Raw genomic sequence first — 13,727 nt, 5'->3', positions numbered from 1 at the left:
TCCCCCATACAAAAAAGGGCTTATATCACGTGGACAGATTTTGGGCAGAGTACATCCTCTCGCTTCACCTCTTCCTCTCTGTCTTTGCGCAATGAACTGCCTTCGGGTTTTGTTGCTCCTTGTTCGCCACTAGATGTCAGACTTGTCTAGTGATCTGTTTGTTGGTCCTTGCCATGACGAAGACGCTCTTCTGTCTGCAACGAAATAGGTCAACGTTGTCCCTGGGCAGACACTGGTCTGAGGTCAGGCATGTATTTTCCTCCCTAATTTCTCCATTAGGAATTGAGAAGAGTAAAATTATCCTAGTTCTGTGTATAAGGGACAATTTTTGGAGCTGTCTTTCTGTGCATGAACAAGGTGGCAGTTTTGATTCCAGTAACATCTGTTTCTGTGGTTAATAAATTTAAGTTGAGAGGATACACTTTTAATACTTTAACTTTGTTGCAGTTTAACTCAGTTTTATCTCTCCTATCTAAGTGGTTAGTTGTACTATAGACCCAGGCCCCTGGCCCATGAGGCATTGGAGGACCCTTCTCTCTGGCTTTTGGCTATGAATGAAAAAGTTATAATCCTCAAACAAGGCCTGAATTCCTCCAGATAGGCTCTTCATCCTAACCCCCCTTCTGTATTTTGAGATAGACGGAACGATAGATCAAAATCTTTTTCATGTGCATCGTTTTTCCCTCCTATGGTGGACACTATGGGGCTAAGGATTTCTTTCCCCTTATCTTATGTACTGGAGTTAGACTGTAACCCACTGGCCATGGGTTTAAACTCTAACCCACTGGCTATGGGTTTAAACTCTAACCCACTGACCATGTGATTAAACTCTAACCCACTGGCCATGTGTTTAAACTTTAACCCACTGACCATGTGATTAAACTCTAACCCACTGGCCATGTGATTAAACTCTAACCAACTGACCATATGATTAAACTCTAACCCACTGACCATATGATTAAACTCTAACCCACTGACCATGTGATTAAACTCTAACCCACTGACCATATGATTAAACTCTAACCCACTGACCATATGATTAAACTCTAACCCACTGACCATGTGTTTAAACTCTAACCCACTGACCATGTGATTAAACTCTAACCCACTGACCATGTGTTTAAACTCTAACCCACTGACCATGTGATTAAACCCTAACCCACTGGCCATGTGTTTAAACTCTAACCCACTGACCATGTGATTAAACTTTAACCCACTGACCATGTGATTAAACCCTAACCCACTGACCATGTGATTAAACTCTAACCCACTGACCATGTGATTAAACCCTAACCCACTGACCATGTGATTAAACTCTAACCCACTGGCCTTTTGTTTAAACTCTAACCCACTGGCCATGTGATTAAACTCTAACCCACTGGCCTTGTGATTAAACTTTAACCCACTGGCCTTTTGTTTAAACTGTAACCTGCTGGCTATTTTTATTAAACCCTAACCCACCGGCTATGGGTTTAAACGAGTTTCTTTCTATTTTCTTTCTTTAATATAGCATTTATCTATAAAGCATTATGTATATGCTGGTATGGTGGTTTTGTAGCATCTATAGCAAGAAAACATTTCTTTACAGCCTAGCCACATAATGGGACATTGATTACTGATCAAAATGAATGTGAGTGTAAACTGATGTCTACAACATGAATGTGAACGTAAACTGATGTCTACAACATGAATGTGAACGTAAACTGATGTCTACAACATGAATGTGAACGTAAACTGATATCTACAACATGAATGTGAGTGTAAACTGATGTCCACAACATGAATGTGAGTGTAAACTGATGTCTACAACATGAATGTGAACGTAAACTGATGTCTACAACATGAATGTGAACGTAAACTGATGTCTACAACATGAATGTGAGTGTAAACTGATGTCTACAACATGAATGTGAGTGTAAACTGATGTCTACAACATGAATGTGAGTGTAAACTGATGTCTACAACATGAATGTGAGTGTAAACTGATGTCTACAACATGAATGTGAACGTAAACTGATGTCTACAACATGAATGTGAGTGTAAACTGATGTCTACAACATGAATGTGAGTGTAAACTGATGTCTACAACATGAATGTGAACTGATGTCTACAACATGAATGTGAACTGATGTCTACAACATGAATGTGAGTGTAAACTGATGTCTAAAACATGAATGTGAACATAAACTGATGTCTACAACATGAATGTGAACGTAAACTGATGTCTACAACATGAATGTGAACGTAAACTGATGTCTACAACATGAATGTGAGTGTAAACTGATGTCTAAAACATGAATGTGAGTGTAAACTGATGTCTACAACATGAATGTGAATGTAAACTGATGTATACAACATGAATGTGAATGTAAACTGATGTCTACAACATGAATGTGAATGTAAACTGATGTCTACAACATGAATGTGAACATAAACTGATGTCTACAACATGAATGTGAACGTAAACTGATGTCTACAACATGAATGTGAGTGTAAACTGATGTCTACAACATGAATGTGAGTGTAAACTGATGTCTACAACATGAATGTGAGTGTAAACTGATGTCTACAACATGAATGTGAACTGATGTCTACAACATGAATGTGAGTGTAAACTGATGTCTACAACATGAATGTGAATGTAAACTGATGTCTACAACATGAATGTGAACTGATGTCTACAACATGAATGTGAGTGTAAACTGATGTCTAAAACATGAATGTGAGTTTAAACTGATGTCTACAACATGAATGTGAGTGTAAACTGATGTCTACAACATGAATGTGAACGTAAACTGATGTCTACAACATGAATGTGAGTGTAAACTGATGTCTACAACATGAATGTGAACGTAAACTGATGTCTACAACATGAATGTGAGTTTAAACTGATGTCTACAACATGAATGTGAGTGTAAACTGATGTCTACAACATGAATGTGAACTGATGTCTACAACATGAATGTGAATGTAAACTGATGTCTACAACATGAATGTGAGTGTAAACTGATGTCTACAACATGAATGTGAGTGTAAACTGATGTCCACAACATGAATGTGAGTGTAAACTGATGTCTACAACATGAATGTGAGTGTAAACTGATGTCTACAACATGAATGTGAGTGTAAACTGATGTCTACAACATGAATGTGAGTGTAAACTGATGTCTACAACATGAATGTGAATGTAAACTGATGTCTACAACATGAATGTGAACATAAACTGATGTCTACAACATGAATGTGAACGTAAACTGATGTCTACAACATGAATGTGAACTGATGTCTACAACATGAATGTGAGTGTAAACTGATGTCTACAACATGAATGTGAGTGTAAACTGATGTCTACAACATGAATGTGAACGTAAACTGATGTCTACAACATGAATGTGAACGTAAACTGATGTCTACAACATGAATGTGAGTGTAAACTGATGTCTACAACATGAATGTGAGTGTAAACTGATGTCTACAACATGAATGTGAACTGATGTCTACAACATGAATGTGAACTGATGTCTACAACATGAATGTGAGTGTAAACTGATGTCTACAACATGAATGTGAACATAAACTGATGTCTACAACATGAATGTGAACGTAAACTGATGTCTACAACATGAATGTGAACGTAAACTGGTGTCTACAACATGAATGTGAGTGTAAACTGATGTCTACAACATGAATTTGAACGTAAACTGATGTCTACAACATGAATGTGAGTGTAAACTGATGTCTACAACATGAATGTGAGTGTAAACTGATGTCTACAACATGAATGTGAATGTAAACTGATGTCCCATATTGGGGCTATTGTGTGCCATGTCAATCACTGACAGTGTTCTTTTACTAAAGGGCCTGTCTCCTGTTATTTTACATTTACATCTCAGAGGTTTCTTCTGCATCTCAGTGTATTCTTTCTGTATATATTCTCTCAAAGCAGAAATAGCATCCACATATTTTTAAGCATCAGCAACCACTTTCAAGCCACCACCTCTATCTAACCAGGAAGAGAGGATGAGAAAACATGATCCCCAGTGTAGGGTTCATATGTCAAAGGTCAATGTATAGGCCCAAAAGCTTCAAGAGAAGAAGAAGATGGGGCACATATTTGTTCTATGATAGAGGGCATCCAGTTCCAAGTTCATCCTTTCCTACATGTGGAATCACTTACCTGCAGACACAGATGCTGAAACAGACCAACCAGGTAAAGCTCTTTGATTCCCAGTCTTCATCTCATGCTGTGACTACACTCGTAGACAAACCCTTTGAAGATACCCTTTTTGGTTCCAGGTAGAACCCTTTTGGTTCCAACTAGAATCCTATTGGGTTCCATGTAGAACCCTTTCCCCAGAGGGTTATACATGGAACCCAAAATAGTTCTCTCTGGAACCAAAAAGGGTTCTCCTATTGGGACAGCCAAGAAGCCATTTGGAACCCTTTTTTCTTAGAGTGTAAATATTGCTTATGGGCAGATTCCTCCCAAGAAGTATTGTGTGTTCTTGTAACAGGCAAAGTGTTAGAAATAGTGCTGTTCTCACAGCAGACATTTTTGTTGTTGTGGATTTCTGAACCCATCACTCCTGAGTCATGTTGTCAACAATTATATTTGTCATGGTTTCCAGTTAAATCTAAAGAATAACACCCATAGGTTGAATACCACCTGGGGTCCCCACTTCTCCTACCTTACCAGGGTCTCCCTGTGAGGAGGACAAATGAACCTTTTACAGCAGTGGGCCAAATCAGGGTCAGGACCACACAAAGTGTTTCTTGGTAGTCTTAAGCAAATGTACTTTGAAGCAAGTATACACCTCACACACATGGTTATGTGTCACGCCCTGATCTGATTCACCTGTCCTTGTGCTTGTCTCCACCCACCTCCAGGTGTCGCCCATCTTCCCCATTATCCCCTGGGTATTTATACCTGTGTTTTCTATGTGTCTGTTGCCAGTTCGTCTTGTTTGTTCAAGCTTACCAGTGGTTTGTCTCAGGTTCTGGGTTTCCCTAGTCGCGCTTTTGCTTGTCCTCTTGATTTTGACCTTTGCCTGTCCTGACCCTCTGCCTGACCCTCTGCCTGCTGTCCTGTTCCTTTGCTCCACCTCTGGATTACCAACCTCTGCCTGACCTCTGCCTGCCGTCCTGTACCTTGGCCTCTGCTCTGGATTATCGACCCCTGCCTGCCTTGTCCGGTCGTTTTCCTGCTCCTGTGGTTACAATAAACATCTGCACTTGGGTCTTACCTTGATTCCTGATAGTTATGGGCTTAAATAAAGTAGTCACCTGTGCTATGTCAGATAGAGTTGAAATATACTACATTTTGAGTTTGCATCCCAATATTACACTTTATCCATCACAGAAGACTGAAATATAACAATTGTTTACATATAAACACTGGATTTTCTGCAGTTAAAAGAAAGTATTAATTATGAAAACTATTTATAACATTCCACCCATGAGGCCATTAGAGGGACATTTGATTGCAGGAAAGAGCTACATAAAGTGCTGTTCTCACTGCAGACATTTTTTTTGTGGATTTCTGAACCTGTCATTCCTGAGTCATGTTGACAAATCTCATTGTTGCCATTGTTTTTAGGGTGAAATCTAATGAACAGCATCCATGGGTTGAATACCATAGTGATCTTACTGCTTCACAGTCATGTCCAGGTCTGCTGGTCTGGACATTGGAGAGATAGAAAACCTATTAGCAGTGATGTCTGTGTGGTTAACTGACCAGAATACATTAGCCAGTTAAACACCCCAGTGCTTGTACCTGCCTCAGGCAATACCTAGTAGGATCCTACTGCTAAACCACTAACTATAGGAAGACACTGGGAGAGGGGGATCTGTCCTGCACTGTGCAATAATACACTCTGAGAGAGACCATGTAGGTCACTATCACAAATCAAAATGTTTTGTTCATAATGAATTAACAGGGTCTAAGTAGATTTGCTGTGCTACTAAATTATTTCCACTGCAGCACAGAGGCAATGTGATTTCTGATTTCTCTGCAGTGCAGGTTGGAGGAGCTATCAGAGTGAGCTCCCTAATGGAGCCAGGTCAGAATCCTGCCCTGTGCATACAGATTGAGATATGGGAGGTTGTGTCCCCTGCAGTCTGGCCAACCTCTGGTCAAATAGAATCACTCCTCCCTGTGGACCCGCCCTCCTATTAGACAAACGGAGAAACTCTGGGTCTGTGTTTGACCTCACACACACCAGCCCACTCTCTGTAATGGAGTGTGTGTGTGTGTGTGTGTGTGTGTGTGTGTGTGTGTGTGTGTGTGTGTGTGTGTGTGTGTGTGTGTGTGTGTGTGTGTGTGTGTGTGTGTGTGTGTGTGTGTGTGTGTGTGTGTGTGTGTGTGTGTGTGTGTGCATAACTACAAAGATACAAAATGAGAATCATATTAAACATTGAGGCTATTGGATGGCAGGTTGGCTGCTCCATTTACTGTGTGATGCATATTCATCTAATGTGGAAAAACCTGTCACTTTGATCAGGTACCCTGCTAAATAAAATGTGGGTAACGATTAATTAGAATTTGTTTAATTGCTACACAGTCCCAGGATATCGGTTGAAGTACGCAAACATGTAATGAATGTAATTATTACAATCTGTATCTTGTAATGAAACGGATCATCAAGTGTTTGAAAACAATAATTATTTTTGGAAAGAAGTGGTCTATTTACACCAGACAGTCAAGCAGGATGTGCTTGTGTATTCATCCTATACTCCCTAGTTCCCCCAAGTGCTGTTGTCCAATCCAGTGATTATATTTCAAGTGTCCTATATAAGTGTCCTGACTTCATATTAGCTTGGGTAACCCAAACGTTCACATGTATCAAGTATTACAAGGTAGGATTTGACCCATCAAGAGTCATTTTAATCCTTTCCAATTATCTTCAATTGTCTGGATAACCATTAACACTAGAGTAATTATAAACTATGCCTTCTCCTTGCTTACCAACCATAATCAAATCCTTTCATGGCTATTTGGTTGAAAATGAATCTTCAGACAAAGTAATATTGTGGTAATAAGAGAGGTAAGGATGTCTGTGTTTGTAAAGTATCTGAAGATGCCTTCTGATTCTCAACTAAAATGATTCCGTGGCAAGGTCTGACTGGATATAGGGCAATTCTGGTCAATTCCAGATGGACTGGTCCATCTTTAGCCCAGTGGGCCTGTATAAATGTTTTTTTGCACAAAATGATCATTATTTGGCTAGTAATGGGGCCCTCAAGGGACAAAATGGTCCGGTGTTAGAAATGTCCAGAACGATTTTTGGTCCCAGTCCGTCCCTGTTCAGTGCATTCACTTGGTTGTCTTCACAGTTCTTGGATTTCTAGAAAGATCTATACACATTGAGATTGGGGTTTGTCCTCAGGGTGAGGTAATGCGTTTTAATTGTTGGAAACTCTAGGGATGCAAAGTTGCTTGCTAAGCCAATTTAAATCCCAGTGGGCAATTCCACAGAAAATACACTACTGCTTGTAGGGGTTTGGTAACCTAAACATTGAGAACATTGACAAGCAAGTCTAATTCTAATGTCTTGACTAACCTTGATCAAGTCTAATTCTAATGTCTTGACTAACCTTGATCAAGTCTAATTCTAATGTCTTGACTAACCTTGATCAAGCTCCTCATATTCATCACTCCAGACGTTTGTCTTGTTTCATGTCTCAGAACATCGGCTTGGATAGAGGCTGGGGTTGTTTATGTTCAGCTCCCTATCTGCTATAGATGAAATCATGGTATTTTCACACATGGAGGAGGGCCACTGCGGTGGCCTGGGTGCAGGGGAGTCTGGGCTGGCCGTGATAAGGGCTTAGGGGCTTTGAAGGCAGCTTTACACTGAGATCAAGGTGGGCCACACAGACCACAACAGAAGTGTTCAGACCCCTAGAAAACCCCATAGAGTTTTACTCCTAAAGTAAGCGATCATCCTTACCAGAATGGCATGGCATGGCACTTGAAGGGTCACACAAGCCTAGAAAATAGCTGTCATGAAAAGGTTGTGGTTAATAACTGATTATTGTACTTCCTCCTTCAACATCAAGACCTCTGCTTTCCCCAAACACCTTCCCGACACACACACCTACACACACGCATTTACCATTCATGATGTTGTAGGCCTGGATGAAAGGGGTTTGATACTAACAAGAGCCCATCCTTCTGGGATGGCCCCTGCCTGCCACTCTTCATCCACACCATTATCATAAATGTGACATTTCACAGATAATATTGATTACTTTATCTTAGCATTTCAGCCTGCATGACAGGCCGGTGCAGAGAGCAGCGTTTCCATTGATCTCTAGCCTATTAAACCCTCTTGTGAGTATAATCGTTGTTATAAGACCTTTTACTGCCTATAGAATCAATGGTTCACATTTCCAGACAGGACAGAAGAGATGTCATATTTGAAAATCTGCAATTTTCATCTACATGCCCTCCACCAATGTGTAATAGGCATTTTCTAACCGTTCCCTGGAAGAAAGACTGTACATATAGGGAGCTGAAATCATACATATATAATGCTATTTAGTTGTTCTGTGAAATGTTTAGTTCAGGACACAATGTGTGTTTACTTACATGCCAACACTGAAAAACATTGGTTTGCATGTTTCTTTAATGCCAATCCTATCCTGAGGGTTTGGTTTGGAAATGTCATGTAGACTTATATAGCAGGTCAAATCACACACTCCAGCAATTTGTTCATAAGGTCCATACTGTGAGTCTTATTTAATCTTTCTTAGTTCAGTTGGTAGCGCATGGCGCTTGTAACACCAGGGTAGTGGGTTCGATTCCCGGGACCACCCATTTGTCAAATTTACGTCGCTTTGGATAAAAGCGTCTGCTAAATGGCATATATTATAAAACCGCTAAACGACAACGGTTTGACAACATTGTTATTTGACTGACATTATGGTTCATGATAAATCCATGTGTAATAACAGAGCACGTAGTCAATCTTCAACTCAAGCTCTACTGAGGAGAATGACAATTTCCTCGTCTTGTTGTTGCCGGAGAAATCACACTTAGTAGAAAAATAGGCTATAACATTCACTTCACTGGAGAGGACAGTTATTTATTTGAGAACTTATGTTGAGAATAGGTAGCATTTTACATTAGGTCTGGTTATACAATTTAGTATAATTGTATTGTCGTTATTTGGAATTTATCCTCTGACCATCTAATGACAAATATTTGAATCACATCTGTTACACTAGTCCTTAATCAATCAAGGATTGTCAGACAAATCTGTGTACAAGAAAAATAGGAAACTATTTAGTAGGCTACTATTTAATATTAACAACACATTTCCCCATTATCATGTTTGATGATTTATGACGATATTTCAACAACTAAAATAAAGTCAGAATCCTTATAAATTGCCATCAGAAATAATTATTCATTTAAAAGTGTAATAAACGGCATGAATTTTATTTTGAATGGAAAAACCTGACATTGTAAGCCCCTGACCCATCAAAATAACGAACACATTTACAAACGTTAGATTATTTAGCAGTATACGTTATTAATTCAAATGCAATATAACCACAGTCCAGGTGTGACAAGACAAGAAATAGCCAACATAAAACATCTCCCATAAATGATTTGATAAAAAATAAATCTGTATACGTTCGAGGCATATATGTTCCATATACATTATCCAGTGTCTACATACAACAACATAGTTATCGAAAATGGTTAGTTTATCAAATTAAAATACTCACAATTCAAAGCAAGACCAAATAGTTCAAGACATCCATGTTCTTCAGAAATCGACGATATTGTAATATTGTCAAACTCTTCATTCTGTTTAAATTAAAAACATCTTAAATGTCGTGTTGTCTCTTTTTTTTTTACCTGGCAATGCAGACATGTAGGCCTATAAACATGATCAAGCGCTCTTATGAAGAGAGGTACAAAAACAATGGAAATAAATATGAGAGAAAATGCATAATGCGTGATATAGGGAACTCAAAAATGGCCATATTAACCTCGCCTATCTGACATGATGACAGGATATATGTCACCTAAAAGGGCAAAGTATCGAGGAAAAGCTTGTCTATTATTGCAGGTGGAGGGACCAAGTCTTCCAGTTTCAAGTAGAATATCCTCTGCAGACCTTGTGTACACAGCGTGCGAAGTTCAGGCAGCTTTCCCAAGAGTTTTGACAAGTGATTTGGTCGACTGACACTTCCATCGTTAAAAGTCACTTTGTCTTTCAAACAGTTCACCATCTTGTTCTGAAGTTCCTCTACTTTCCTGGGCTCCTTCAGCCCATGTCTCTCTGAAACAATGACAGGGTGCAATTCGTTTCAAAACTTGACCCAATGGCATTATAGGCGCATAGATTCAGAACTTAGGGTTTTATTAGCCTACCTGTTACTGTGGCAAGGGCGCATATGCAGGAGAATGTTGCAACGTCTATATTCATACTTTGAAGGTTTGCAGAGAACTCCACTATGGTGTCAATCCAGTCTCCAAAGCCGCGCCTACACTGAAGCCTGTGCAAAACCAATCCGTTGCAGAAGATGAGCTTCCCTTCCTCAGGGTTGGACCTGTAATATGATAGCATCGCATGATTAGGAATCGGATACCGATTTGGCAATAAGATCAAATGGATACTATCGCGCGTAATTGTTGTGCGTAAAATGACTATTTATATATGTGCACTTTTTGATATGCTATTGTTTAAGATACCTGTAAGCCAAACGCAGAACGAAGAGTTCCAGGAAGGCTGATTCGAAGAGGAGATCTTGGTCCGGTCTCGGCAGATCGGTAAAACCTGGGATCTTTTGCGCCCAGTCCCGGATAATATCCATGGAGACGGTTAGGACGTCGTAGAACTGCTGCACATGTTGCGTATCATCTCCGTCGATTTGGCTGTCAGCATTATTCTGGAACTAGAAGGTGATGTTAAATTGAACTCATAAACCCAATGCACAACGGTATATTTTTAAAACGTATTTTATTACTTATTTTATGAATAAACTGGTGCGCAAAGTGATGTGGGTTGCATGACCGAGGCTCGTACTTACTCGGGAGTAGTCCAGTCGAGACAATGAGGGGTTGGAGTCCACATGGGCCCTCACTAGCGCGTTAAGGATGCTGACAGGTGACAAAGGGTCTTGAATTTTATGTTTGGAGGGTAACCGGCCACGTCGACCCTTTAAACTTGCAGTCCTGACGACTGAATAATGAAAAATATTAATTAAGTTGTTTTGTATAAATAATTACTATTATGCTTTGAAAAACACATTCTGCCTACAATTAATGTGTAAATACATTTTAAGGAAATGCATAAAGTTGTGCGTTTTAGAACAAATCTTACCTTCTTTGACCATTCCCGTGACAAGGCACTTCTGGAAACGGCAGTATTGGCACCTGTTTCTCCGGCGTTTGTCAACTGCACAGTTTTTCCCAGCTAAACACACATATTTGGCATTTTTCTGAACAGTGCGCTGTGAAGAAACACAGAGGAGAACACCTTAGTTTCCATTCGATGCGTTGCCACCTGAAGCTTTGATACATTGATCAAATATAGCCATTAAAATTATTTTGCCACGCATATTGACCATGGGAAATTAATAGCCATGGCGTTGCAGTCTTCCAACTACTCTCCCAGCTGCAGTGGGTAAATATAGTTCCGTGGCTACTCATAATATTAAGTTTACCCTCTCCCAGTCCTCTATTGACATGGCAAGGAGATTAAGGTTCTTGATTTTGAAGGGATTGTATCAGGAGCCAACAAACAACAAAATGAATCAGTAGCCTAAATATTAAAATACATTTAAATGGAATGTTAGTTGACCGTTAGTTCTAAATGTATAACAATCCCCGCAGATATTTAATGTAACATACCTTGAAGAATCCCTTACAGCCCTCGCAGGTTCGCACGCCGTAGTGCTGACAGGCGGCATTGTCCCCACACACCGCACATAAAGCATCGGTGTTGGTGGGTGATCCTTGGCTAGGAGGCGACGGTGCTTGGTTATCCATAAAGTGATGTCCGTGACCGAGCTGGAACGAATAGGGGGAACCCACCCTGTGCTGTTTCCTTAGGGAGCTGGAACCAAAGATGCCCTGGCTCTCCAAGCCATGATACCTGCCTGAGGTATCCGAGTTCACGGACACCTGGAGGGACCCGTCAAATCTCATCTGGCACGCCGACAAAGGACTACCGGTTTGGGAATGCTTGAGAGAAAACAAGGATAATCTGGATATGGCATTTTTCCGCTGCTCCATTCTGTGCGCCACCGCCAAGTAGTCCTGGTGAAAACTGTACAGAGATCCAGAATCATCCCACGCATGGCTGGGTGGACTCTGGAATGTCTGTGTGTGTGGAGAGGGGGGCTTGTAGTAAACGGACCCGGAGGGAGTGACCATCTCATCGGACTGATGCGGCTGGTGGTGGTGACTCTGCTGGTGGTACATGGGGATGTCCTCAACTTTGATGGATGACTGCTCCCCCGGATGGGGCATTTGGAATAGACAAGGGGGTTTGACGTCATAGTTCGAATTGTTACAGTAGCTGTCCACGAAAACACCGACATTTGGAAGATTGGTGATAGTGGCTGATGTGATTTCTGTGTTGGTCAGGTCCATGCTAAATTTGACAAACTCGGGCGTTAGGAAGTCGCAGTTATGGCTGTGGTGCTCTCCAGCGGCGTGGAAGCTGCTTGCGCTCTGTTGCGAAGCGGGACTAGCTCCTTGAGGCGACGATCCGCACTGAGCCTGGACGCACGGCATAGCTGCTATAATGAGAGAGGGAGACATAGTTATATAAATCGATCTCCTTGTCAAGCCACAATCCCATCCAATGCAGATGCATTGCACGTAAATTAGAATGTTTGCGTAAAAGCGTACGAGACTTATATGATTAGCCTATTCTGTCACCACTCTCTAGAACAAGTGCCAACAGCAAAAGCATTGCATCTATAAGGCGCAACGTCTCCAACATTATTTGTGGTCTTACCTTCAGTTGTATGACTATTTTCAAAGACACAATGCCCAAATCACTTCCTGGAGTTATGATAATATCCACTCGATGTTGCTCCCTGCTAAAGAATTCGAAAAAAATCGGTCACAAAAATTACAAACCTGTAAAGATATGAATTTGTAAGCAGGTCATTACTTTCTGATCACATTAATGTTATACTGTTGAAAACAAAATGTGAATTTTAAGACAATTAAACCAATACCTTAAACTGTCACCCGGTGCACCATAATACATGCATTTAGAGGATTACATCTTCTCCGCTGTATCCATATCCAAGTGCAAATGTAGCATTGTGAAGAGAACGGGTCAGATGGCCATGCACAACCCCAACTGGCTACTAGACTGGCCGCGGTTAACACTGACAATGTGCCTTTGTTTATGTGGCCCGGAGTCGGAATACCACTGCCCACGTGCCAATGACACTGGACGTCATCGAGCATTACGCGCACCAATCCCTTCCAAGGATGGATGTTTCAGATACTTCTGTAAACACACGATAGCGTACAGAATCTAATAGAATAGAATAGAATGGAATAGAATGTTTATTTTTTTTGACATCATCATACAAGAATGATAAAAAAAAAACATCACATAATAATACACATGAACGCATATGGGTTGGCGAAATGCCTGATGAAAGCATTGCAAAAAAACAAATAACAATCTCACCTCAATTCACAACTAACTTAATGATATGCATAGTTGCATTTACAGCAGCCT

The 13,727-nt window shown here is 40.5% G+C and overlaps 1 protein-coding gene across 2 annotated transcripts; it reads right to left on the bottom strand.

Moving 5' to 3' along the window:
* Positions 1-9,068: 9,068 nt before the first annotated feature.
* Positions 9,069-13,517, bottom strand: LOC110495534 (nuclear receptor subfamily 4 group A member 2). 2 transcript variants are annotated; one of them, XM_021570833.3, is made up of 8 exons: positions 13,210-13,517; positions 12,984-13,068; positions 11,870-12,762; positions 11,340-11,469; positions 11,047-11,198; positions 10,709-10,911; positions 10,388-10,566; positions 9,069-10,295 (listed from the first exon to the last, which is right to left on the bottom strand). In XM_021570833.3, the coding sequence occupies exons 3-8, from the start codon at positions 12,755-12,757 to the stop codon at positions 10,039-10,041; spliced, it is 1,809 nt and encodes a 602-aa protein (XP_021426508.1). In that variant the 5' UTR covers positions 12,758-12,762; positions 12,984-13,068; positions 13,210-13,517; the 3' UTR covers positions 9,069-10,038. The 2 variants fall into 2 exon arrangements, with proteins under 2 accessions (XP_021426508.1, XP_021426510.1); XM_021570835.3 differs by having other exon boundaries at positions 11,870-12,759; positions 13,210-13,361.
* Positions 13,518-13,727: the final 210 nt, after the last annotated feature.

The sequence above is a fragment of the Oncorhynchus mykiss genome, chromosome 7, assembly GCF_057628025.1.
Source record: "Oncorhynchus mykiss isolate SJ-2025 chromosome 7, ASM5762802v1, whole genome shotgun sequence".
NCBI classification, from domain to species: domain Eukaryota; kingdom Metazoa; phylum Chordata; class Actinopteri; order Salmoniformes; family Salmonidae; genus Oncorhynchus; species Oncorhynchus mykiss.
This window is presented reverse-complemented; position numbering and strand designations above follow the sequence as displayed.